General features: G+C 60.2%; 1 protein-coding gene across 2 annotated transcripts in view; it reads left to right on the forward strand.

Annotated features, from left to right (window-relative positions):
- The window catches only part of PMEPA1 (prostate transmembrane protein, androgen induced 1), a 53254-nt gene that overhangs the window by 25412 nt on the left and 1815 nt on the right, over positions 1-26027 (forward strand). The window contains exons 2-3 of one of the 2 annotated variants that reach the window (XM_039236895.1): positions 20396-20547; positions 25961-26014. In XM_039236895.1, coding sequence (XP_039092826.1) covers positions 20396-20547; positions 25961-26014 — 206 coding nt within the window. Of the gene's footprint in view, positions 1-20392; positions 20548-25960; positions 26015-26027 lie in introns of both variants that reach the window. The other variant, XM_039236894.1, reaches the window with a different exon arrangement.

Genomic DNA, 26027 nt, shown 5'->3' on the forward strand with positions numbered 1-26027 from the left:
GCGCAGACGCGCTGCGGGCCCCGTGCCCTCCCCGGGGTGCCCGGGTGAGAAGGGGGCATAAGAAGGATGGGCTTTTCAGAAGCCCATCTGCGGACTGGGTTTGGGCAGAGGAGAATGATGACATTAACCCAGTCACCGGCCAGTGCGGCAGAGACGGAGGTGAGCAGCACTGCCATTGATGCTTCCCTCCCCAAATTGGCCTTTTTCGGCATTCTTAGGAGTACACTCTTGGCTTGAGTTTTGGGGGCTATTTTTGTTTTTTTTTTTGCATTAAAAAATTTTTTTTTTCCCTTGAGAGAGAGTGTGAGCGGGTTGGGGGTGGGCAGAGAGACAGAGGGAAACACAGAATCTGAAGCAGGCTCCGGGCTCCAAGCTGTCAGCACAGAGCCCGACGCGGGGCTCGAACTCAAATGAACCATGAGATCACGACCTGAGCCGAATCGGATGCTTCACCAGCTGAACCCCCAGGCGCCCCTTTTTGCATTTTTCACTGTTTTATAATTGATCATGTCCCCTGCTGCCCTTTTTCTTTCTAAAGAGCAGCAGAAGATCCCCTTCCTCCTAATGAGATTGGCTGCAGTTTGTGCGGGGAGACCTGAGCCCTGAATGCCGTGCTTAAGCGTGGAGGTGGCCCCGCTGCCCGCGGCCGGAGAGAGGAGATTTTGAAGTCTCCTTCCTGGAGCTCAGATCTGGGAGGCCTGGCCTGACTCCATCCGCCGCCCTGGAGAGTTGGAGAGGCCGGGCCTTCGGGCGGCCTTGGTGCGCTCGCTGCCTTATTTAGGAGGCGAACTGCTGCTCATTTGTCAGGCAAAACAGATGTGGCGAGGAGACAACATCTATTTTCATAATTCGAAACAAATCTGGCGCGCCGCCTTCCTTTTCAGCGGGGCCCGCTCATGCAGAAAGCCCGCTCCCAGCAGCGCTGAGCACAAGTATTTATAGCTCGGCAGTTGAACTTTCTTTCCTCCGGGATGAGCCGGGCGCTGTTGGCCGCCGGGTCTGTGAGCCCGGGCCTCCCTAGGTAATAGGTGCTGTTGTGAGGATTTTTTTTTTTAATTTCAGAAAGGAAGTGGGGGGGGTCCCAGCCAGCCAGAGCCTCATCAGTGGGTCCTCTAGTCTTCTGAGTGTGGGGCTGTTGGCTGAGGTGCCGTTTTCCCCATCATTTGTCACGGAGTGGGGACAGTTGGTGGCTGGACTTGGAAGGACAGCCCCCCACCCCCCACCCCGCACTACCCCCCCACCCCCGCCGGGCAAGCGGCTGGCTCCCCCAACACTCCGAGAAGACCTTGCTTTGGTTTGCAAGGGAACGTGAGGGGCATTTCCCCATCTTACGGGTGAGAACACCGAGGCTCAGAGAGGAGCAGCTAGCCTGAAGGCTGCCGAGAACTGATGGCACGGGTGGTCCCCTGCCGGGTCCAGACATGACTTGGGTTGTCCAGATTCTGCCGGGGCCTCTTTACCCCCGAGCACAGCTGCTGGGACCTCCCGCTAAACGTAGCCGTGTAAACACGACGTGCGGGTCATGTCACGGCAGAGGGCGGGTCCCAGTGTGGGGAAGAGGCCCCCCTGCTCCTGTGTCAGGTGGGGGAGCTCCTTTGTGCCACTGGAGGTGTGGGGGCGGGAGCGGGTGCTTGTCCTCACCGGGCTTAGACTCTGGCGGGGAGCAGACAGAAGACGCGGTTTCTGACGCTGGTAATGCCAGGGCGGAGGAGAACCGGGGTCATGTCAGCATGCGGGGCGTGGGGGGGGGCGGGGTAGATGTTCTGCAGGGGGCGTGATGCCAGAGGCTCTGGGGGGCGGGGAGCTGGCACCGCCCGGAGACTGGGGGGTCCGGGATGAACACAATGGGAGGCTGGGGGGGAGGGACCTGGAGCAGGTGCTGAGCGGCTCCCGGGCCCTGGTCTGGAAGACAAGACCGAACAGCGTGAAGTGACGGACGGCCTACGATGATACCATCTCGAAAGACCCCTTCCGCTGGAGATCGGGGCGCGGGGGAGGCTTCTGTGCTTCTTACGGCCTCTGTAGACGTACAGTTACCTGGGAATAACGTTTCTTTAAAAAAAAGTGAAAGCTTCTCGCTGCTGGGACCGCCCTGGTGCCCTTGCGGTCCCCGAAGCCCAGGAAAGGGAAGCCCTGGGTAGCTTCTCTCTTTCTTCCTTTTTTAAACTGATTTATTTTGAGAGACAGAGACACAGCAAGTGGGGGAGGGGCAGAGAGAGAGGATCCCAAGCAGGCTCCGCACTGTCAGCGCAGAGCCCGATGCGGGGCTCGAATCCACAAAGCCACGATGAGGTCCTGACCGGAGCCGAAAACAAGAGTCGGAGGCTGAGCCGACTGAGCCCCCCGGGCGCCCCACGTTCCTCCCTCCTTGTAACCTGCACACTGTAAGCGTGGGGCCTGGGGCGCTCAGGGAAGCTTGCATGTGGCCCTTGATGTGGCAGGAAGGACGCCCGTGCCGGGCTCAGGGTGCCCTCGGGGTCCCGGGCAGGGTGCTGGTTTGGAGGCGTGGTGGATCCCAGCAGAATGACTTCTGGAGTCTCGGCTTCTCGTTGCGCTCGTGTGTCCGCCCGGATGGATGGAACCTCTGGGAAGTCGGAAGCACACGCCGCCCGTGTGCCCGCCGGCCCCTGGGCAGATATGACTGACCGTTGGCAGCACGCTTTCCGGGCCTGTGTGTGGTAGAAGCCGGGTGGACGGCTGGGGGTCCCGGGCCCAGGGCTGGTGCGAAGCCTGTTAGCTGCAGAGCCAGCAGGGAAGGGTCCCCAGCCCGTCAGGAGCCCGTTCAGAGGCTTCTCCAGGACCACTGCGCCTGTGGCCCCAGAGACTGAAGGCACGTGGTCCCTTGGAGGGCCCCGAGCTGCGGCCTCCTGTGTAATGGGGTGAGTGGCTCTCAGGCAGTGACAGCTCTTCATGTCAGAGGAGCTGGTTAAACACTGGTTTTCGACACTTCCCTTTCAGAAATCCTTTACCCCTCCTTTCTCGTTGTCCTGAACCCCACGGACGCTTCGTGTTTTCCTCCTTCCTCCAGGCGGGGGCCTGTAAACAAGGTGGGCTCTTTCTTCCTCCTCACACGCGCTCTTCTCATAAGCATTTATGAAGTGCCTACTGTGTGCCTGGCGCCTACTGTGTGCTTCTGTGGCCAGGGTAGCCGAGGCAGAACTCCCTGTCCAGGCTGAAATGGACCAGCGTCGTTCCCAAAATCATGTGCTTTCAAATCCAGTTTTTAGACTGGGTTGTTTTCTTGCTCTTTGACCCAATCGTGTGTGATTTAAGTCTTTGCTGCTGTCTCCATGTTGGGGCCTAACTAGGAACCTCTTGTTGTCTGGCCGTGTTTATTGAGCAGGTACTGTGTGCCCAGCACCGTGCTTGGCCCCTCCCCCACTCACCTACTTAACTCAGAGTTTCTCAGCCTTGGCACTGCGGGTATCTGGGCAGGATCGACTTTTGCAGCGGGGTGTCCTGGGCCCTGGGGGGTGTTCAGCGGCACCCCCTGGCGCCTCCACCCACTGGATGCCAATACTACCCCTTTCCAGTTGGGGACAACCACAGGTGTCTGGATGCTGCCATTGTCCCTGGTGGACAGAATTGTCCCCAGCAGGAATCACTGCTTTCACCCCGAGGTGGCTGAGGGAGTGTGGGCAGGCCTGGCATCTCCTTGTCAAAAGCAGGTGATGATAGGCCTCCCCGCGGTGGCTGGTTGGGAGCCTTGAATGACAGCACGCGCCGAAAACTCATTGCACGGCCTGGCTGACCTCAGCGGCGGAAAGTCTCCCGCTGGTGCGTCCAATGGGCAGGGAAGTCACTCCATCCACTCATCCCACCAGGTTCGTGGGGCTGATGGGGGGCTCGAGCCAGGCTCCACACCGCCAGCCTGAACCACTTCTTGAAGATGGGCAGCGCCCTCACCCTCTGGGTTGGTGCCTGTGCTGACCCTGGCCGAGTGCCCTATGTGGGTACCAGGGCGATGTTGGGGCCCCCAGGGACAGCCCCCCCCCCCGAAGACTGGGAGGCTGGCGCTGGCCGTTGGCTTTGCCAGGGTAGCTCTCTTCCCTGGTCTGTCCATTTTGCGTGTGACCCAAGCCAGGGGCTCCATAGAGGCGCTATCCAGAGGGTTTATTCTTTTCCTAGGCTCGTTCAGGACCCCAGTTGCTCCAGGGATCTCTGAGCCGCACAAGGTGCCAGCTGCCCTCCCTTTCTCTCTCTTGCACCATAATCAGCTAAGTGTTAGGCTCCCACATTCGCTTTTACATCCAGGACCTCAGCTGAGAGTTCATTTGGACAAGAGGAAGCCTGGCCGAGACCGCTGAGTCTGCAGTGGCGCTTGTAACAACCCAGAACCCCCGGGCCCTGGACCCAGCTCTGAAAGACGGCGACTCCGTCCGTGGGACACGGGGGACGTGGGGCCCAGCACGTGCGCTTAGCAGAGCCGCTACAGCAGTTCCGACGCGCGGCCATCTTTGGAACACACATCGGAAAGTGATGCTCGAGCCCTTTTCAAACTCACGGTTTCTGTGCTGCCTCTGCCCGGACACACACACAGCCACCGCCGGGCCAGCCACCGACTGCCCATCCTGCCCGCACGCTGTGTGTCTTGCCCTTGAACGTGACAACATACCTACCTCAGGGCATTTGCACTGGTTGTTCGTTCAGCCAGGCGCAGTCTCCCCCGCTTTCCTCACGCTTCATGTCTCCGAGAGGTGGTCCTGGCGCCGCATCTCAGGGACCCTCGTCCCCGGGCCCTGTGCCCACCACCCTCTTGTGCTCTCTGCCAAGCGCTGGCGGCCATTGGTGCTCGTCTGTGTGTTTGCTGGCCCAGCATCAGTACTCCCCAAGTCAGCGTGAGCCCCGTGGGGCCAGACGTCTGCCTCTGCTGAGCTGGCACAGGACATCTCATCTGTGAGGACCAGCGCTCCTTACAGACCAGCTCCAGCTCGCTTCCGGCTTTCCTGAGACGACAGGTGAGCCTTCTTTGAAAGGACAGGTGTGTCCAGAGATGCCCGTGTCCTTAGAAGGTCCTGCAGCTCTGCCTCTTCTGTGCCTGAGGTGAGCCCCTGCTGGAGCCACCCCGCTGGCCGTACGTGACACTCCCCAAGGATCCCTGGCTTTGGGGAGCAGTGACCCTCTGAGACATCGTCTTGGGGATATTTGACTGTGTTGGGGGTGCAGTGGTGCTTTGGGTCGGGGCCCCAGGCCACTCCCTCGCCCCCTGGGAAAGAAGTTGGAAGTTTGCTGCCCTTGGCCTGGGGGAAGCCACGGGCGGCTGGTGCTGAGACGTCGCTTAGATTCTTCTTTCTCCGTTTCTAAATTTTAAATGGCGTGTTCAGAATTTAATCTTCGAACCTGGGAGCCAGACCTGCAAGTTGCAGGATGACAGCCGAGAGACGGTTGCGTTTGGCTGGCCGCGGCAGCCAGACGGCAGATGCTGTGAGCGGGAGACAGGGGGGAGGCTGGGAGAGGGCGAGGCGGCTTCTGTTTCGGCTCTTACCCCCCCACCCCCACCCCCCCGCCCCTGCAGTAAAGCTCACTCCTAGTGCCGGGCCTGGGGCGCCCCGGGATCGCCTGGTTCTGCTGGTGTTGCCCTCTGCCAGGGTGAGGCAGGGCCCCAAGGGATAGGGCCCCCCATGTTTTTCCTTTAAAAAAAACAACTTTGTTTTGATATAATTGTGGGTTTGCATAAAGATCACACAGAGCTCGTGGCCACGGCACACGGGGTGAGGGCTCACGAAGCCATAACACAAGCACCACAGCCTCTGGCACAAGCCATCGACCCCGCCCGGAGGGCCCCACTGACACGCACTCACTCGAGCGAGCGTGTGTTTGTACGCACACACGTGCGTGTCTACGCCTGTGTTTGGCCCTGCGCAGTTTCATCCGGTGTGTGGGTTTGTATGAGCCCACGGCTGTCTGCACACAACACGATCCCGTCACCAGGACCCCTCATTCCACCCCTTTGTGGCCATGCCCCCCCCCCCCCCGGTGGTAACCCGTAATCTCTTCCTCTCTCTGACGCTGTCATTCTGGGAATGTTCTATGAACGAAAGCTTTCGAGTTGCAAGCTTTGGGGATTGGCTCTTTTCACCCGGGTAATTCTCTGAAGAGCCGTCCGGGTTGTTGGTGTATGAAACAGCCCCTTTACACGTTCCGGAAGGCGCCTGTACCACAGTCAGGTTATCCGGCCACCTGTCGGAGAGCGTCCGGGCTTTGAGTTTGGGGCTGTCGCAAATCACGCTTCCATGTTCATCCTTGCTCAGGGTTTTGTGTGAGCGTAAGTCTCCCTTCTCTGGGATCGAAGCCCAGGAGTGCGGCTGAGTCCTTGGGTAGGTGGTCGCGTGTTTAGTTTTGTGAAAGAGGCTTCACTTTCCGTTAACGACCCGTGTTACCTCCGGCCTCTGGGGAGAGGTGTGACTCCTGGGAGAGTGAATACCTTCCTGCTTCAGATGCTGGTCGTGCGCCGTGCGCTGTGCCAGGCAGGGAGCTAGACACCAGGGATACGCGGAATCGGGATCCCCGGGGACCGTCATGGCGCTCCCTTCGGCTAGTGAGCCGAAATCAGCCGCAAACAGGCAAGCACGTCAGTAAAGGAGATTAGCCGGTCGTTGTAGCCAATACTTCCCTACGTGCCAAACGCTTTCTGGGTGCCTTATGATCCTCCCACAGGCCTGTGAGGTGGGACTGTCTTTTGCCCCAGGACATAAAGAAGCAGAGGCACAGAGAGCCACAATGAGACGGAGCCAGGACCAGTCCAGGCCCTTGTTGATGCACTGCATTGCTCGTCGTGGCCATCAGGAGATCTAGAGGTCAGAGGTCTAGTGTGTTTGGAATGGGGCCGCTGGGATGCCTCCTTGATGTGGTAACATGGAAAGCCATGCAAAGATCCCAGGACCAAAAACTGCATGTGCAAAGGTCCTGGGGTGGGAACAGGAAGGAGGCCAGCGTGGCTGGAGTGTAGGGAGCAAAGGAAAGAGGTGGGAGGTGCAGAAGCTGTGCAGGCCTCATAGGGTTTAATCGGAGCCTGAGTCAGTGATTCAGTGGAGGTTTTTAAAAATTGCTCTGTGTGCCGGGTGCAGACTAGAGTGGGGTAGGTGGCACCCATGTGCTGTGGGGGAGGCAGGGATACGGGGAGGACACGGAGGTAAACAAGTTGGTCTTGAGAGGTGACCCCTGGGTCTCAGACCCCAGCTCCGCCTTGCGAGCGCAGGACCCCAGCCAGCCACCCCCTTGGGAGTCTGCAGCCAGACCCGGGGCTCCCTGTGGGTCTGTCTCCCGGTGGATTTTTCTTGCTGTTTCTCTGCTCCTTGTCTCCACACCAGCTGTTACCATACAAATTCAATTTATGTGCTCAGTACCAGCACCCCCCCACCGGCCCGATCATTTAATAAATGAGCACCGACAGCTTCCTAGCCATCGTGCGTTGCCTGGTCAGGTACGTCGTCCACTTTTTAAAGATCTGACGATAGCCACCACTTATTATGCCCTTGCTGGGTACCGGCTAGTGTGGAGGGAACTTAAAAGACGTCTCCCAGCTCAGTTAGTCCTGGGAAGTTACACATACGGATCCATCTGCTTCTGATGGGGAAAATCTAAGGTAGGTGCCCAAACGACAGCTTGAGGCCACTCACACGGGGTGCGGCAGCGTCTGGATTTGAATCCGGAGCCGGGTCCCTCGCCTCCCACAGCTTTGCCGCGACCCCGCCTCTGCAGAAAGGTGCCTCCGTGAGCTTCTCCTTCCTTCTGAGAACAGGTGGTTAGAACCTGGGTCTTGCCAGCCGTTGGGATTTTCTGCTTCTGGAAGATGCGGTCTGAGGAGGAAATGCTACTCCGGGCTGGAATAGCCCTGCCTACGGGGTGGGGTCCGGAAGAGGCGGCGGGTGTCTTGGGGGGGGTGTCTGGGGGGCTCGCAACTGCCCGCTGGGAACTTGTTTTGACTGTCGCCTGAAAGAGAGGACTCGCTCACGCAGAGTCACAGGGAAAGATTTGCCAGATTCAGACCCAGACAGTCTCTCTCTCTCTCTCTCTCTCTCTCTCTCTGTCTCTCTCACACACACACACACACACACACACACACGCACGCACACACGGAAAACACCAGAAACACAGACAAATACTCTGAGACAGAAGCACACAGATGATCGTAGCTGAGAGACAGATACAGAGACACCCCCTCCCCAGACTCCCGGACCCTCAGAGAGAAGCAGAGACTGACATTCGCTTTCCCACGACTGGGGGCCGGGGGGCTGCCGCAGACGTGATGTCACTCTCCCTGCCTGTGCTTCCCCCCCCATCTCGGGCCCCGCCCAGCCTGGGGGGTCCCACACGGGGCCCCCGGTCTGTGTGTCCGGCCGTGGTTCCTAGCACCTCCCCACGAGGCTGTTAGACAGTCTGGCAGCAAGGGATGCATGTCCTGGGTCCTGCGCCGCCCTCCTTCCGCGACCGGCAGGGTGGCACTTGTGTGACGGCTGTGTCACCTGCCAGCCCAGCCGGGCATCTGGTGGGCTCGCTGCTGCTCCTCCGAGGCGAGCAGAGGCGGAGCGTGAAGGGCTCGTGTTGATTTAGCCGTCGGGGCTGCCTGGGGCCGGCGTGTGCTGCTGGGCTTCATGCTGAGCTTCGTGTCCGCTCTGATTCAAGAATCCTGTTTAGGACACCGGCCTCCGTGTCCGGGGCCCGCCGGAGAACCCTGTGTGAGCCGGCCATGCCGTTCTGTCTCCCAGCCTCACAGGCCGTGTCCCTAAACTAGGGGACAGGGGCCAGGGCCGTCCCGGATTTTGCTGCGGGGAAGGCTCAGGCCACAGAGACCGAGCGGGCTTCTGCTCAAGGTCGGAAGGTCAGAAGGGCCTTGGGAGATTTCAAAGCGTTTGTCTGTCCCGCGAATACATCCGGCCAGGATTCCGGGAGCACAGATTTGAATCGTTCTGCCACAGAAGGGGACACATCAGGGTAGGATTTCAGGTGACTCTCTGCCCTGGAAACCCTTAGCTCTGCCTCAAGCCTGGCACATAGTGGGTGCACAGGAAGTGGGCTGCGTCTGTCTCCCTGTCCCCACCCCCAAGACAGGTGCCCTTCACAACTGGTGGCTGAATTCCTTACGCTCAGCCCCTCTACCTGGTCCAGGTGTCACAGTCAGTGGGAAGACACCACGGCCTCGAAGGAAGAGAAATGTATTTTCTTTCAATTCTGGAGGCTGGAAGTCCAGGTTCAAGGTGCTGGCAAATTCAGTTTCTGGGGAGAGCTCTCTCCTCCTGGCTGGTAGACGTCCGCCTTCCCCAAGTCATCACCTGGCCTCCTCGATGTGTGAGTGCAGAGAAAGTGAGTTTTCCTGTCTCTCTCTTTGTTTTAATTTTAATTAATGTTTATTTATTTTTAAGAGAGAGAGCACAGGGAGAGGAGGGGCAGAGAGAGAGGGAGACACAGAATCTGAAACAGGCTCCAGGCTCTGAGCTGTCAGCACAGAGCCCAGTGCGGGGCTCGAACTCACGAACCGTGAGATCATGACCTGAGTCGACTGAGCCCCCCAGGCGCCCCGCAGTGTCTCTTCCTGTATATAAGGACACTGATCCTATAAGCTCGAGGCCCCACTCTTCTGTTCCTTCACCCTTCCTTACTTCCTTAGAGACTCCTCTCCAAACACTGCCACACTGGGAGTTAAGGCTTCAACATGGGAATTGGGCATGGGTGGGGGTGGGGGGCACAGACATTCAGTCCAGAGCCTGAGGCACCCCCACACCCCATCCCTCCACCCCCTCCTCTGTCTGATCCAAACAGAGGATTTGGGAAAGCTGCTGGAAACTGCCGTCTGCAGCCTCCTGTCCCCTGCAGGGTTTACCGTGAGCCCGGTGCCCGGAGCCATTCTTCCGGGGGATTCAGTTCTCAGGTTGGTTCCACAGGTGAGGGCGCACGTGGCCGTGAGTGAGGTCGGAAGGTGGAGGAAAGAGCCCAGGGAGCTCTGTGATGCATCTGCGTCTACACCTAGAGCTCCTACCTGGCTCCTTGGTGCTTGGCTCCTAGTTTTTTGCTGCCTGAGAGTCCATCGTGGCCCAGATACTAGGGAGAAACAGGGGGCGGGGGGGGCTCTGTCCCTCAGAGCCCGGAGTCCCACTTGACAGTGGTCTGGACTTGTTATCACAATAGTAGGATGTAGAATAGAATAGGATGTAGAAGTTGCTCTGGGGCAGCCGGGGCTGGGCTTGACCTTGGCCATCAGGCTGTCTATCTCCCTGCCCTGGTCCCGGGTGAGACCCAGAATAGCGGGGCCCCTCAGTCCCGCAAGGAGGGGCCGCCCGCGTCAGCACTGAAACCGTGTCGGACGGACCCTCGGAGGCTCTTGAGCACACGCAGCCGCAGTGACTAAAGAGCACTGACAAGTGGCTTAATACCGCTTGCAGTGTGGCTCCCGGTCCAGACTGGCACGTGCAGTCCAGGAGGCTTGGAACGGGAGCCGGGGCTGGGGTCCCCTCCTGGGGCTGGGGTCCTGGCTCCTGTCCTTAAGCACCAGACTCTTGAAAGTCGGTAAATGAGAGAAACATCTGCTGGGTTTCAAGGAGCACAGGGGGCCTCCCCTCCCCGGTGGCCAGGACGGGCACGGGCGGCCTGGCCAGCCACACTCGCAAACACACACAGCACGCACACACGTGTGCCCCAGTGGTTTCCGTAAAGAGGTCAAGAATTAAGGTTATCAACATTTGCCGTAGAAATGCAAACAGTGTAGAAATAGCGAAAGGAAGAAGCGTAAGCTCCCTCTTCCAGAAGTAGTCATGTTACCGGTGTGATGATTATCCCCGTTTTTCCCCGTGAAAACGGGTCCATAGTATACATGCTGTTCCAGGTTTCCATTATTTCTGCTCGAGAGTAATTGCGAATCTCCATCCAACATCGGGCCTAGGCCAGGAGTTCTCATTGGGGCCAACTCTGCCCCCCGGGGACACCAGGCGATGTCTGCAGACGTTTCTAGTCGTCACACCCTAGGGGTAGGGGTGCTCCTGGCACCCAGCGGGTAGAGGCCAGGGATGCCCGAGTACCCTGTGATGCCCAGGACGGCCCCCACGGCAGAGAATGATCCAGCTCAAAATGTTGATGATGAAACCTATAGTAGGTGTGTGTATCTCTTGAGTGGCCCCATTGGGCGGCATAAGGCAATTTCCAGGCTTTCCTTCTGGGGATTCGGATGGCTTCTGATTACTTTTTTTTTAATAGTTTTTTTTAATTTATTTTTGAGACAGAGAGAGACAGAACATGATGGAGGGTCAGAGAGAGAGAGGGAGACACAGAATCCGAAGCAGGCTCCAGGCTCTGAGCTGTCAGCACAGAGCCTGATGCGGGGCTCGAACCCACGAACTGTGAGATCATGACCTGAGCCGAAGTCGGACGCTTAACCGACTGAGCCCCCCAGGCGCCTCTGATTGTTTACTTTTTAAAACACCCCTGCAAGGCATTATCATACACCTATGCTCTCGGGCCCTTCTGTGAATGCTTTGGTCGTATACGATCCTGAAGCTAAAATTGCTGGATTGCAGGGTAGCATGTGTTAAAAAAATTTTTTTTAGGTTTTTATTTATTTACTTTGAAAGGGGGGGCTGAGTGGAGGAGGGGCAGAGAGAGAAGGAAACAGGATCCAAAGTAGGCTCTGGACCCATTGCGGGGTTCGAACTCCTGAACTGCCTGATCATGACCTGAGCTGAAGTGGAATATTTAACCGATTGAGCCACCCAGGCACCAAAATGCCCTCCAAGAAGATTATGGGTGTCAGCACTACCACCGGCTGACAGAGTCACCCATGTGACCCCCCTCCCCCCGATTTGTTCCCTGTTCTCCTCAATTAACGGAGTGCATTTGATTTATTTTAAGTAACTTCCCAGGGCCCCTCCAACGTGGCCGTTGGCACAAATGGTTCTCTTCACCGTGAATTTACTCCATCCTGCCAATAACTCTCCAACGGTGATTGATATTTTGCTGACAGTGGGTGTTTAAAGAAGTTCGATGTCAGTAACAATAGAAAAAAAAAATCTCATTAGTTCTTTCCGTTTGGATAATAGCAAGAAAGATAAAAGGCGCAGCTCTGTCTTTCCTGAGGGAAGGAGCGTTGGGTCCTCGGCTGCCCGTCCGGGTCCCACGCGAGCTTCCGGCCCTGCTCGCCCACGGGGCAGCCGCCGCCTCTCCAATGCCACCCCAGAAGGCGACCTCAGGACGTGGGGAGTGAAGCCCCAGAAACGAACGAGCCTCCGCACAGCCTACTGCTTGGGCATAAAAGGCGTCCCCTCCCCACTCCCCTGCGTGAGCCTTCAGGCCCTAGGACAGGGCATCGCACCAGTTAGACGGAGACATGCCCACAGCTGGATGTGTGCACTGGACCGGGCTCCAGTCCGCGAAGGAGGGTGTCGTGCCCTTTAGCATATGTGTTGCTCTGGAGGGGTCCGCGCTTATGCCTTTCCCTCTGCCTGGAGGCCATTTCCAGCCTTCCCTCATCTGCCTGGCTGACTCTCTCGGTCTCTCCCTTTCTGGTCACGTGCACACGCACACCTGCACACACTTCCCTGCTGGGCATCCTCTCCAACCCCCCCCCCCAAGCTTCGGAGCATGCAGCTGTCACCCACTGACTTAAGCCTAGAAGTTTCGTTTTGCAGGTGGCCCGCGGGTCCCTGGTCTGTGCAGACACAGATAGTCCCTCCCAGATGTAGCTGTGCGTCCTAAGATTCACTTTAAAGTATATAGATATACGCATATATATATTTTTTAAATGCTTTATTTATTTCTGAGAGAGAGAGACAGCATGAGCAGGGGAGGGTCAGAGAGAGAGGGAGACACAGAATCTGAAGCAGGCTCCAGGCTCTGAGCTGTCAGCACAGACCCCAATGCGGGGCTCAAACCCACGAGCCATGAGATCGTGACCTGAGCCGAAGTCGGAGGCTTCATTGACTGAACCCCCCCCAGGCGCCCCATGTTTGTTTTCTTTTTAAACAAAAACAGACTCATCCTATCTGGTGGCTTCTCCCCCTTCTGTCATCGGGGCGTCGTTGGGGCCGGTGCACACACATCTGCTAGCTGTGACTCCTTGGGGTGTGCCGGCCCCCCTGGGGGACAAGTAAGAAAGTGGCGCCTCGTGATTTTAGCCCTTCTGTGCAAGCCAGCAACACACCTTCTGGACCCTGATCTGCGCACGTGAGGAAAAATGTGACCATTTATGCAGCCTGTTTCATGCCCGTGCTGTCCGGGGAAGGTGCTGTTCCAGGTGCTGGGGACACAGAGCCACCTCTAGTGACACTGACATTTGAGTCGGGAGAGGCAGGAAATAAGCGACTAGATAGGTCACGTCAGCATTATGGGGTAGTGCCTGGGTGAAAAGGAAAGCAGACACGGGGCGTAGGGTCCTTGGGTTTGGGGCAGAGCCCTGTCCCAGCAGGTGCTCAGCGATGCTTCTTGAGGAAGGGACATTGCAACAGAGACCAGAAGGAAGGGAGCAAGCACGTGTATTTGGGGAAAGATCATTCCAGGGAGGAGTTAGGGCATGTGCAAAGGCCCTGAGGTGGGGCTGTGCTTGGTCCTTTTACAGAACACGTGGTTAGAGCACTGTGAGTGAGAGGGAGAGTCCAGGAGACGTACATGTGGAGATAAGTGCCCGGAAGCTGATGTGCAGGGTCAAGTGTGCGTACTTGACAGTTTTGAGAACTTGTTAGTTTCTCTGTCCAGAAGTGCTCTGGATTTATACCATCCATGAGCTACGGCGCCGGCAGTGGGGACCCACTCAGGTGCGCCATGGGCGGCTACTGCGGATTCGGAGAGCCCCAGCCCAGGTCTGTGGGAGGAGAGGGGGCAGGCTGATGCCCAGAGCCCGCAGGCCAGTGGTTCCCTCCTGGAAATGCCGGCTGCAAATTAGCTGGTGCAGCTTGTGACCACGCCCGCGTGAAGAGCGTGTGGTTGTCCTTCTTCCTAGATGAGGCCACTGAGGGACTTGCCCGGCAGGGTCGCCGCAGGCGGCGAAGCTGCGATTTGAACCAGGGGCCTTTGGGCCAAGCCGGTGCATCACCCGTACCCTGGGGTCTCCCCGTGAGCAGTGGTGCAGAGCCGCAGCCCTCGCCCCCTCGCCAGCCAACACGTGACTTCTTCCGTGAGGCCACCACGCAACACCAGACAGCATCTCAGGGCTACGCATTCAGGTGACGGGCGCCAGACGCCCAGCTGTGTGCTTGGCACTGAGTAAGCGCTTCGTAAGCGGTTCGGTCTGTCTTTAAATATGAGAATCCTGGCCTAGATTTGCTGCCCACCTCCCAAACCTCAAAAGAAAGACAGATTCATTTTCCCCCCTATAAATGGTTTTGCCCTAAGAAATAAATGTGCCGTTGGGGGGTGTTTGAAACGGCACCAGGAGTGATCAGAAAGTTATCCCTTTGACGTCTGGTTCAATTCTGTTTGACATTCTAGGTGGGGAGGGAGCTGGGTTCTTATTCAAATGCGGGGGGGGGCTGGGGGGGGGCAGTAAGGAAGTGGCTGGAACCCCAGGCAGGCTGGGGCTCTGCGAATGACAATGAAGCCCGCCCCAGTGGGTCTCCTCCAGGCAGGTCTAACAAGATTAGATTTTCATAAATTTCAGACAGTGCCAATTCCTAATTCCTTGGTGTGCGGCCAGGAGGCCAGACAGGGCCGCCTGCACGGGCTGCTTGTTAACCAGGAAGCAAACCGGCGGCCCCTCTGCTGGGAGCAGACACGAAGGGGGGTTGGCGGTGGGGGGTCGTCTGGTCTGGAAACCTCCCGTGGGCTGGCAGGAGCCAGGTGGACGCGGCCCAGCTCTCCAGCCCGGGCGGGGGCGGGGGGGGGGGGACAAAATGAGCTCTGGCGCCCCCCTGCTGCCCCGATGATTAACTGAAAACGTGGTGACGGCCACCCTCACCTACCTGTCCAGGGAGATGTGCTGTTCTCACGCGTTACTGACCGAGCATATACACACGTATAGCGAATAGCACCTGTTAGCACGATTCTGCACCCGCCCACTCCCCATTTACAGCCGGGAATCGGCTGAGCGGGGTTGGGGGGCGTTGAACCTGGGCTCCTGAGCTTCGTTCCTTCCGATCGAGGCTCTGTCCCCAAGAACAGGGGCCCATCAACTTGGATGCAGAAGAATTTGTTGCATCTTTACCTTAACTAACCCATCCGGACCCCGGGCTCCAGACCACGGAGCCACCAGCAGCGCCTGCCTTGTGGTCTCCAGTGGAAGCCACGGATTTCACGTCACGTTGAGACCTGCTAGGTCCTCTTTAATGCCATCCTGTCCCTGTGTCACAGAAATACTTCCGTGCATTCTTTCCCTGTCGCGCATCTGGTTGAGAGTCTGATAACTGTCTTAATAGAGTCCGCTTCCTTTTTTAAGCCACAATTTTATTTCATTTTTATTTAAAAACTGTGTTCCGAGAGAGCGTCCTGGCTTCCCCGGGTGCCAGGGAGGGAGGGCTCCATGGCGGGAAGAGGGACTCGGGCGTGGCCTGGACTCAGAACTGCTCCCGGGGCCGATGTGCGCCCTGGGCAGTTGTGGGAATGCAGAGAAGGAGGTCCTGACCTGGCTAGCGCTTGGCACTCTGCAGCAAAGGAGGCGGTCGCCATTAGCATCTCTCTGCAGTGCCCTGAGAGGTGCCCAGAGTGCCAGGTCTGAGCATCTCAACCGTCCTGTGATCTCCACTGTGGGTGGAAGGTGGGTACCACCCACCACGAATACTGGCTGCAGGAACCGCATGGCGGGTGACGCCCCAGAGGGTCCCTCCCAGCTCCGTTCCACGCGAGCCCCGTGCCGGGACCGGGCTGTTTCCAGCCTGGGGCCGTGGTGCGCAGCACGGGTGGGAATGGGGCAGCCGCCCGGACCGGGCCTGAGAGTCTAGCCTGGAGGCAGCAATGGTCCTGGGCCTGTGGGCAGAGTGGCCTTTGGCCAGCCGTCCCCTGCCAGCCCCTCTTTCCTCGTCCGTCGAGCAGACGCAGGGGGAAGTGGGCATGTTCGAATCTGCCTCACTGAAGGAGGGTGAGGATTCAGTAAGGCGAGGCCCATGCGCGCGTGGGCCGTGCCTGGCGTTCTGGGGGCCCTGGGCGCACGCCGCCTCTGTCCGCCGCCGGGCCAGCTGGGAGAGGACCTGAGCTGGGCGTGCACACATCTCAAAGTGACTGTGTCTGCCTCTGGAGAAGACAAAAGGGAGGGTCAGGCCACTCCGACGAGGCAGACGAGCCTGTTAATTTGAAATTATTCACCAGGAAAGAAGACGCTAAATTAAATTAGAGTGACCTTACTTTGCATGTGGAAGATGGGCTTGGCCGCCCCCGAGGGCCCGCTGCATCCATCACCCACCCCGAGGGGGAAATTAGGAAGAAAAATGGCAGAGCGGCTCCCCCGCCCTCCCCACGGTGAGCAGCCCTGACGCCCGCAACGAGGCGAGGGAAATGTGTTTCTCTCTCAAAGGCTCCTGCTGGAGCTGGGCCCTCGGAGCGGAAGCGGGACGAATGTCTGTAAGTCCCTCGTGGCCTTGCATCTGGCTGCCACCCGGGGTGGCCGCTGTGGATCGACCTCGCTCTGAACCCCCAGCCCCGGGGCTCCCCCAGCCAGGCAGACCTCGGCGTTTCTAGGGCATCGGCCTGAATGAGGGTGTCGGGAACTGGGCCGTGCCGTCTGCGCTCTTACATTTGTTATTTCATCTCCCCGGTGCCGGCTCCTAACGGGGACTCAGCAGAGGTCTGCGTGGCTGGGGCCGCACAGCTTGTAGCCCGAGAGACGGGGGGAGGGGGGGCAGGACCAGGTGCTCCAGGCGTGGGGAGGGGAAACTGAGGACTAACTTCGGGAAAGCTGCGAGAACTTATGGGGACAAGACCCTTAGAAGACCCGGCTCTGCTCTTCCTGGGGCATCTTCTCCCTGGGCCTCCCTGTGCTTGTCTGCAAGGTGCAGGGTGACGGCTCCCGCCTCACGGACTTGGGGGAGGTGGGCTCCGCATGGGTGTCGTGGCTGCTGTGGCCGTAATAACGGCAGCAGTGACTGGTGAGTTGGGGCTGTTGACCAACCCGCCCACTCCTCTTGCTCTGTCCGTCCGCCTTTGGCCGTGAGTCCTGGGGTCACGGGAGACTTGACCAGGGAGGGGGCAGAGGTAGCACCCGCCCATGCGTGCGCCAGGCTGGGCACTTGGCCTGCGTCCCCAGAGGCAGGGCTGTTGGATCGAGGACTCGGAGGCGGTATCGGCGTGGTCCCGTATCTGCCGTCAGCAGCGGGCCTAGAAACCCCCGAGCTGCCCAGCGCTTTTAAGCCTCTTGAACACGGTGGCCGCCGAAGGCCGGGCAGCCTCACAGATGGGCTCTGGTTCTGGAGAGATCGGAGGTGTGGCCGCACTGGGCCGCCTGTCTCGGGCGCTGGCCTGTCGGACGGCTGCGGTTGCGAGGAGCAGCGCCTGCTGCGGGGGGAGAGAGAGGGCTCCTGCCCGGTCCCCATGCCTGGCCGGGCGCAGGAGGGAGGAGTCGGGATGCCGAAGCCCAGGCCGCCCCCCGGGGCCGGCAGGTGATGTCACGCAGGGCAGTGCTTGGGGCCGAGCAGACAGCACAGGCCTGTACAAGAAGGCTGCCACTCGCAGCTGTTCCTTTGCGGGGGCGGGGGGGGGGGGGGGGGGGGGGCGTGTGGAGCACGTGGACGCACGTGGTCTCCAATTCACCGCCTCCAGCAGGTGCTGCCCTGGTGCGCTTCCTGGAGAAGCGGCCCGGTCCCCTGGCAGTGGGGCCTCCTTCCGGGAGCGAAAGAGCACGGAGGAGCCGAGGGCCGGAACACCCAGCCCAGGGCGGGCTCTGCCTGAGGGGTGGGGGTGAGCTGGCTGCGGGCTGGGGTCCTCTTCCGGGCCCCTCACGGCCCCCACCCTCTCACGCTGCCGGCATATCCAGCAGACCCCTGCTTAACCCTGTTCGTCGGCTTCTGGGTTTGGCATCCCTTGGTTTGCTGTATGGGGGTGATGTGCCGCCATTACTCCTCGTCCTGCTGGAGCGGCTCCCTGAGTGCCAAGTGCGTCGTCCACACACAGCCCTGAGCCTCCTTCCGCGTGGGGAGGCTGGGGTGGACCCAGCTGAGGTCCCGGGTCACACCGAGCGGGTCTAGGAACCCTGATGGGGCTGCAGCAAAGCTTAGGAACCCTCAGGAGTCTCCCTCCTCCCCTGGGCCCAGAGCCAGGCCTTCGGCTTCCAGAATGTAGCCCCCCAATCCGTCTCTTTTTCTGAGAGTGTTTCCCTCTCCTCCCCCATGTGGATTTCCTGGGTCCTGGCCCCCCTGGGGCTGTGGCCCAGGGAGGGAGAAAAGGCCCAAGGTGCCCAAGTTAGTGTTTCCAGGAGCCCTGTGCTCCTTTCTGGGGGTGATGGTCTCACTCTGGACCCCAGCCTCCAGAAATGTGTCCTCCTGCCCCTTTGGCCCGGCCTGGGGGTCAGGAGAGCCATGGGGGGCTTGTTGCCCCGTCTTCGCTGCTCCCCGGCCACCCTGCCTCAGCTGCTGTCTTGGTGCAGCGCTCTGGGCTCCGGGAACCGCCAGGGGGATGGCCAGGGCCTGGGACAAAGGCAGCGCGGCCACACGCGTCCCTTCCTACAGGCCAGCGTGGGCACGGCCCCTAGGGAGCAGGGGAGGGGGCAGAGGGGGACCCACCGCCGTGGTCCCAGTTGGGGTGAAGAGTGCACTGGGCCGGGGGAGGGGAAGGGCGCGGGGGTTGCACAAAGCAGGCCTGTGTGTCCCCTGAATGGGCGGCTTTATCCTGGGCCCTCACAGACAGGACCCTGCCCTTCGGGAGTCCAAGCAGGCGGCCGAGGCCCTGACCAGCCTGTCTGGGCAGGCAGGGGGTGTGGCCGCCGCGGTCACTGGGTCCCTGCAAGGAAGCGAGTGTGGCCCTCTGGCGGTCCCAGGCCCCAGCCTTCCGGGCACTCGGGCAAGTCTCCCTCAAGTCCCCTGGCCGGCCTGTCCCCCCTCCTGGGCACAATGGGCCGCGCAGCCCCACCTGGGGACCAGAGCCACGGCCCAAGCGCCAGGTTGAATTCCTGGGTGCGGAGGAGGCTGTCCGTCCAGCAGATGGCTGAGTGGGAGGAGCTGCCAGCGTTGGGCCCTCGGGCTGAGGGCCTATCACGTGACCCTGCGAGGTGGGATGATGGGGTCCCCAGGGTGCACTCGGCCCTGGCTCCGTCCACCGGTCATTCTTCGTCGAGGGGCATCCCCGCACCCACCCAATTGTGACAGCCACCGATGTGCCCAGGAATTGTCACATGGCCCCTGGTGGGCAGACTCCCCCGACTTAATAACAGCAGGAGGCATTATAGGTGCAGTTGGGCATGAGAAGGGGGTGTCCAGGAGCCTGCATGGGAGGAAGGGGCGGCCAGGGCTTTGGAGAGGATGTTGGGGGTGGGGCACTGTGGGGAGGAGCTGCCGGGGTTCTGTGAACAGTCACGTTCCCTGCTGGAAGCCGTAGGGAAACTGAGGCAGGAAGGGGAGGCCGTCGCAGGTCTGGAGTTCCGCCCGTCCCCCCGATGCTGCCTGTTGCCTCCCCTACCCCTGCCCCCGAGCTGCAGCTTCCGTGTGTCTGTCTTGGTGGAAGAGCTGAGCCAGTGGCCTTGAGCTTGAACCTGTGCCCCGGGGAGCCCTCAGCTAATTGCCCGTTAGCGCTGGCGTCAGGGTGCACTGTTCCCCCCGCCCCCCCGTGGGCGGCCTGGGGCTGCAGGAGGCTGGCCGAGTCCCTCAGCTGCCCTGTCACCCCCGGGGCCCCAGCACGACCGACCCGCGCTGGCGTCCCGCCCGTTGCTGGGGGCTCTGCTGGCACCGAGCACGGCCAGCTGCCGAGCCGCCTCGACACGGACCCGCTCGAGTCAGCAGAAACCGCCCCGGCTCTGGCAGGATCAAAATAACCTCCTTCCTTTTCCAGTACTTGAGGGTTTTTCCGCCTTCGAGGGGAAAAACAAAACAACACCAAAAGAGGGAGAGAGAGAGAGAGAAGAAACGAGAATTGCAGTGTCTGCAGCCACACAGAATGTGGTTTTTCTGAGGCTTCCTTTCCAAGAGCTGGTGGGGGGGGTTGCTCCTCACACATTCCTGTCCCGTCCAGGGTGGGGGGTGCTTGTGATACATGTGTGTGCATTGCACGCGTGGTGAGGAGGCTATGTGCATGAGTGTGAGTGTGTGGTGGGGAGAATGTGTGTGTGCACGCACACTGTGCGAGCAGTGGGGAGGCGGTGTGTGCACACGTGTGTGCACACCGGGGAGGGGTGTGCGTGTGTGCGGTGGGGAGGGTGTGCACATACAGCAGAAGGAGGTGTGCATGCGTGTGAGTGCCAGGGTGGCGGGGGAGGCGAGTGAACGCTCGGCCGGGCTGGGCCCTGGGCCCCTGGCCTGCACCGGGGCCCCGGGCTCACGCGTCTCCCTCGCTCTTGCAGCAGAGCTGGAGTTTGTTGAGATCACCATCATCGTGCTGGTGGTGATGGTGATGGTGGTGGTGATCACGTGCCTGCTGAGCCACTACAAGCTGTCCGCCCGCTCCCTCATCGGCCGCCACAGCCAGGGCAGGAGGAGAGAAGATGCCCTGTCCGCGGTAAGCGCCCGGCGCCCCTGCTCGGGGCGCTCACCGGAACGGGAGGGAGGCAGCCGGCGGCCACGGGGGGGAGGGGGAGGCGGCTGGCCAGGCGACGGAGGAGGGCGTTCGAGGTACTGGCCGAGGCCCCAAGGGATCGGGTGGTGCGGAAGGTGCCCACGGACCCGCCGCCTTGACCCAGACAGAAGGGAGGCGGCCCTGTCTTCTGCACCCTGCGGGCGTCTGGGCCTGGGGGCAACAGATCACCGGGAGAAGCCCCCTCCCAGCTCCCCTGGTCCTGGCCGTGCGCCCTCGGACGGTCTCGATCCACGAAGTGGGGTTGCCATTCACCACGTGCGGGACTGACTGCCACGCCGCTCTGCAGAGGAGTCGGGGCTTAGCACAGAGCAGCCGCCGGGCGCCGCCGGCCAGGACGATGAAAACGTTCCCATTCACTCCGTCACTCGTCCGTCCCTCCGCCACCCCCCCACCCACCCACCCGTTCGTGCATTTGCTGCACAGATACCTGCTGAGCAGAGGGCCGAGAACCTCCCAGACGCTGGGGGCCTGGGGGTGGCTGTGGGCCCCCCGTGGGGTTGCTGTCCGGTGGCCGGATCCACACAGACAGGGGCCTAAATCAGGTGATACTAATTAAAGGCTCGGAAGGAGGGCAGAGTGACTGTCCCCGAGAAGCCCAGGGTGGCCTGCTTGGCCAGCCCAGTCAGGACGGCCTCTTCGGCCGAGCTCTGAGGGCGGGGAGTGAGGACGTCCAGCAAGGTGAGGAGGATCGCTGCCCTGGGCGTTCTGGAAGCCCCAGGAGTATCCCTTCGACTCCACAATGTGGGGCGGCCCGCAGGGCGGGAACTTGGCCCTTCTGCGGCTCTGGGTGCCCAGGGCCGTTCGCGCCCCCCTCGCCTGCAGGGGCTGAACTGGGCCCTGCCGCTGGCCGCTCTCCAGCAGGTGGACCACGGGCTGTGGGTCTTGTCCCCCAGTGGTGCCTGTCCCCGCACGTGCAGTGTGTGATTTCACAGCCTGGGAGAAGCGGTGGCCTGAGCGGCGGGCTGGGGTTTGCAGGGAGGAGGTGGCGCGTGGGTGGCCCAGGGCTGTGCGCCCCACCACGTCCCTGAGCCCGCGAGGACAGCGATGGCATAGGGGCGGCACCAGGCGCGGCCTCCCGGTTCTGGGGGGCGCCTGCGGCGGGGCCTGCGTCCGCAGGCATCCGGGGCGAGGAGACCCACCCCCTTGGTCCCTCTGACGGGAACGCTGCGTACCCCCGAGGGCACCCGGGGTTCCGGTCTGAAGGAACCCTCCGCATCAAGGCCCCACCTCACCTGTGCTTGCTGGGACTGTTGCCCAGGTGACAGCGTCGGCAGCTGCGCTTGGTGACACGTGCCCGACTCCCCTGCGCCCGGTGCTTGCCGGCCCACAGCAGCCTGGAGGCCCCGCTCCGCATGGGAAACCGGGGCCCGGGGAGGTGGGGGCACCGGCCTGAAGCCTCGCGGCCTCTAAGTGACAGTTTGAAGAGCCCAGGCCCGTCTGTCCTCCTGGGCAAGGGAACAAGCCAGAAGGCATTAGCTGTGTGGGGCGTGCCCAGGGAGGTGGGGGGTGCCTGGGGGAGGCGGGCCGGGCGGTGCGTGCCCCGGGGGGGCATCTGGGCCCCGCTGAGCCTCAGTCTCCCTCACATGGGTGCATCTAGTCTTTCTGCCGCCTACCCCAGCGGTACAGTCGTGGGGAGGGTGACGTCTGTCAGAGAGCTAGGGAGGGAAATGGCGCCCGTTCCGGTGGGAGGGATCCTTGCTGCCACCGGGGGTGGGGGACAGCCCTGTGGGCAGCACCTGGGACTTTGCGCCCAGACAGAGGTGAAGGTTGGGGCCCTGGTTCCTGGACATCTGAAGCCAAAGGAGAGTCCCCACCCCCATCTATGAAGCCACCTGCATGGACCCCTGGGGATGCCCGGCTGGGTAAACACAGAGCCTCGTTAGGTCTGAACTAAGTGTGGCAGCTCCCTTGGGGACCTCCCCCCGCCAGACAGGGCGTGTCTGATGAGTCTTGGGGCCCCGTGACCTCCCACGGAGACCCCAACCCGGCCACCGTCAGCCTGGGGCTCGGCCTGCCTCGGCTCCTTTTCAGGGTGACCCCATTCCGTTCTCTTGAATGAGGCTCCCACGCAGGTGAGCCTCTGGCCCCAGAGGGTCACCTCCCTGCTCCCAGCGAAGCCAGGGTGTGTCACATAATGGTAACAATGCCGACTGCGGGTCTGAAGGGTCTTGTGCCGGGGTTAGCGGGCGAGGGGAGGGTTACCTGTAAGGGCAGGTACCCTCTACCTGTGGGCACAGGGGAGCAGCCTAACAGGCGCAGCCAAGCCCCGCACAGGAAGCCTCTTGCTTTCATTGCTGAGCTGCTCCTGGGTCCCTGGACTTTGCTTCCAGACGCCACTTTGGACAAACATTCCCTGCTTTGCATTCCTCTCCTCGGCAGCCTTCATCATTCCCAGAGAGTTTCTGCTCCTTGAGCAGCGATGGCCACTTCACCCGTCGTCCCCGCGGAAGACGGTTTGTGCACGAGGCCAGCTCAGCGTGGGGCAGGGATGGATTCAGGCTAGAGGCTCAGCCCGGGCTTCGGATGGGGCACCGCTCTGTTCTCTGTGTCCCCCAGTCAGTCCTGGGGTGGGTCTCCTGCTTCCCACATGCCTTCTGTGGGCACAAGGCTTCTGATCAGGGCCAGGCTGCTATAGGAGCTGAGTTGCTCTGGGAGGCAGGGGGGCGGTGGGTGGTTCCCGGGAGGCTCCCTGGAGGAGGCGATGACTTCTGGGAGGCAGTCAGGTGACGAGGCTGGCGGGTGGTTTGGGGGGGTCTGTGGTGGGGCTCCTGGGGCAGTGACTGGTGTTTTCTTGAGCTTTTTGGGTGGTGCCACTGTGCGGCCAGGTAGATGATCCCTTGCCAGGCCTGGGAGGAGGGGGAGCGGTGGGCAGAGGTCCTGGGCGGCCACATCACCCAGAGCCTGGGACGGAGGGACTCGTGGGAGGGTTTTAGGCAGGAGTTTATCTGGGTCACATTTCCTCCTTGGCTGCATGCATCGCGCCCCAGGGCTCCGACCCCGGTGAGGAGCAGGTGGATGTCCCCATCTGCTTCCTGGCACACGTATGGACTGCGCCAATGGCCCGACTGGGGGCTGTGGAGCCTGCCAGGAGCAGCCTGAGCCCGAGTGAGGCAGGCAGGTCAGGGTTTGGATCCCGGCACTGCCTTTTACCAGCTATGCCTGTGCAACCCGCTAACCGACCGCAGCCTACCTCATAAGCTTGTTGGGGAAAATTTGATAGTGCTTTATTTACTTTTTTAAAAATGTTTATTTATTTTTGAGAGACGGGGCGGGGGCAGAGAGCCAGGGAGACAGAATTCCAAGCAGGCTCCGCGCTGACAGTTTGATGTGGGGCTCGAACTCACAAACTGAGATCATGACCTGAGCCAACATTGAGTCGAATGTGTAACGGACTGCTGAGCCGCCCAGGTGCCCTGGGATAGTGCTTTAAAGAGCGCTTAGTACCCTGTCCGGCACCAAGGCAGCAACTGAAACGTTACTAATATCAGTAACAAAACGGCCTTTGATGACCGCATTAAACGGCAAGGTTGTACGTCTGCTTGCATCCTAACACCTGGAACATAATAGAGATGCCAATGAGTCTTTAAGGGCTGGCTCCTTTCCTGGTAGGACAGTTTTGAGAGCCACAGAGCCCCCTAGTGGCCATGTAGGTAACTGCAAGCCTCGGGGCTCCCGGCTCCCTCCAATTCCTGCTCTGGCCTGAGACTGTAGGGGAGAATGTCTTACGTGGAACCCCTCAAGAAAACGTGCACCAAGGAAGCTTTTTGGGGTGATGTCATTTTGATGGTAGTGATGGGTCCCTGGTATATACACATGCCAAAACTTAACCAAATTGCATGCTCTAGACACATGTAGTTTATTATGTATCAGTTAGGTCTACAGAAAGTTGTAAAATTCTTTTTTTAAATTTTTTAATATTTACTTATTTTTGAGAGGCAGACAGAGCGTGATCAGGGAAGGGGCAGAGAGAGAGGGAGACACAGAATCTGAAGCAGGCTCCAGGCTCTGAGCTGTTAGCACAGAGCCCGACGGGGGACTCAAACCCACAAACTGCAAGATCACGACCTGAGCGGAAGTCTGACACTTAACCAACTGAGCCCCCCAGGAGCCCCGGGAGCTGTAAAATTCTAACAAGACATCCCTTCCCCGACCCCAGGCTAAGGCTGTCCAACACCATGTAGCCAGCATTGGCTGAGGTGGCCGCCTGGTATGCGGTCCTCCGTCCCTGACCCATGGTCTCTCCCCAAGACCTGAAATCGCACGTGGCCATCTGCCCCCCCCATGCAGCCTGTCCACTAGTGGGAGAGCCACAGCCCCTGTGTGCAATCTCAGAGCAGAGGGTGTACACTCCCTGAGGTGGCAGGCACACCTTTGGCACGGAAGTGGGGCCACATTCCTCCTTTGATGACAGGCCAGATCGTTATTTGGCAGCAGAGCAGCTCCATGCAAAGGGCACTTTGCTTATTAACTGACTGTCCCGTAAGTCTTTCTCTGTAAACCGGGCTCCCAGTATCCAGGATGAGGCCGACTGAAGAGGTAGGTGAATACAGACAGGTCGATAACAGACGAGATTGCTGCTGTGAGGGGAATGAGCCCAGGACAGGACTGTCCATGGGGGAGGGCCTTTTAGACAGCGGTGTCAGAGAAAGTCAGCGGGGCTGGCCACGCAGTGGGGCGGCCAGTGCAAAGGCCCGCAGGTGCACGCATACTGCGCTTTGCACTAGATAGTGGGTGGGCGTGTCTGCCAACACTTCCGTATACTCCCTGCGGGCCACCTGCACTCCAAGCATATTCTACCTCTTGAGAGTTTGGGAACTTAAAGAACTTGTCACGGCCGCAGTGCAAGCAAGTGGCGGTCGAGGCCAGGAGGGCTAGATGATGCCCGGCTTCCTTATCAGCCATTTCACAAGAGAACTTGGATTCATTTTCAGGGGACATTCATTTCAGAATTTTTAGGGGACAGCTGGGCGAAGTGAGAACAGTGACAAGGCGGGGGAAGCCCCCAGGGCTTGCAGTTACCTACATGGCCACTAGGGGGCTCTACGGCTCTCAAAACTGTCCCACCAGGAAAGCACCAGGCCCATAAAGACTCACTGGAGTCTCTAGTATGTTCCAAGTGTTAGGATGCAAGCAAACGCACAACCCTGACGTTTAATGCGGTCACCAAAGGCCGTTTTGTTACTGCCAGAACCGGCCAGGGCCCGGGGTGGGGATGGGGAGCAGTGGATGGGTGCTGGATCTGATTCCAAATAGAAGATCTGGGGTCAAAGCCAGTGGACCCTTTGCTGTCTCACCTGTTCATCCTGCTGACCCCGCCCCTCTCGTCCCCACACAGGAAGGATGCCTCTGGCCCTCGGAGAGCACAGTGTCGGGCAACGGAATCGCAGAGGTGAGACCCGGTG

The sequence above is a fragment of the Hyaena hyaena genome, unplaced genomic scaffold (genome assembly GCF_003009895.1).
Source record: "Hyaena hyaena isolate Hyena2069 unplaced genomic scaffold, ASM300989v1 scaffold_119, whole genome shotgun sequence".
In the NCBI taxonomy this organism is placed as follows: Eukaryota; Metazoa; Chordata; class Mammalia; order Carnivora; family Hyaenidae; genus Hyaena; species Hyaena hyaena.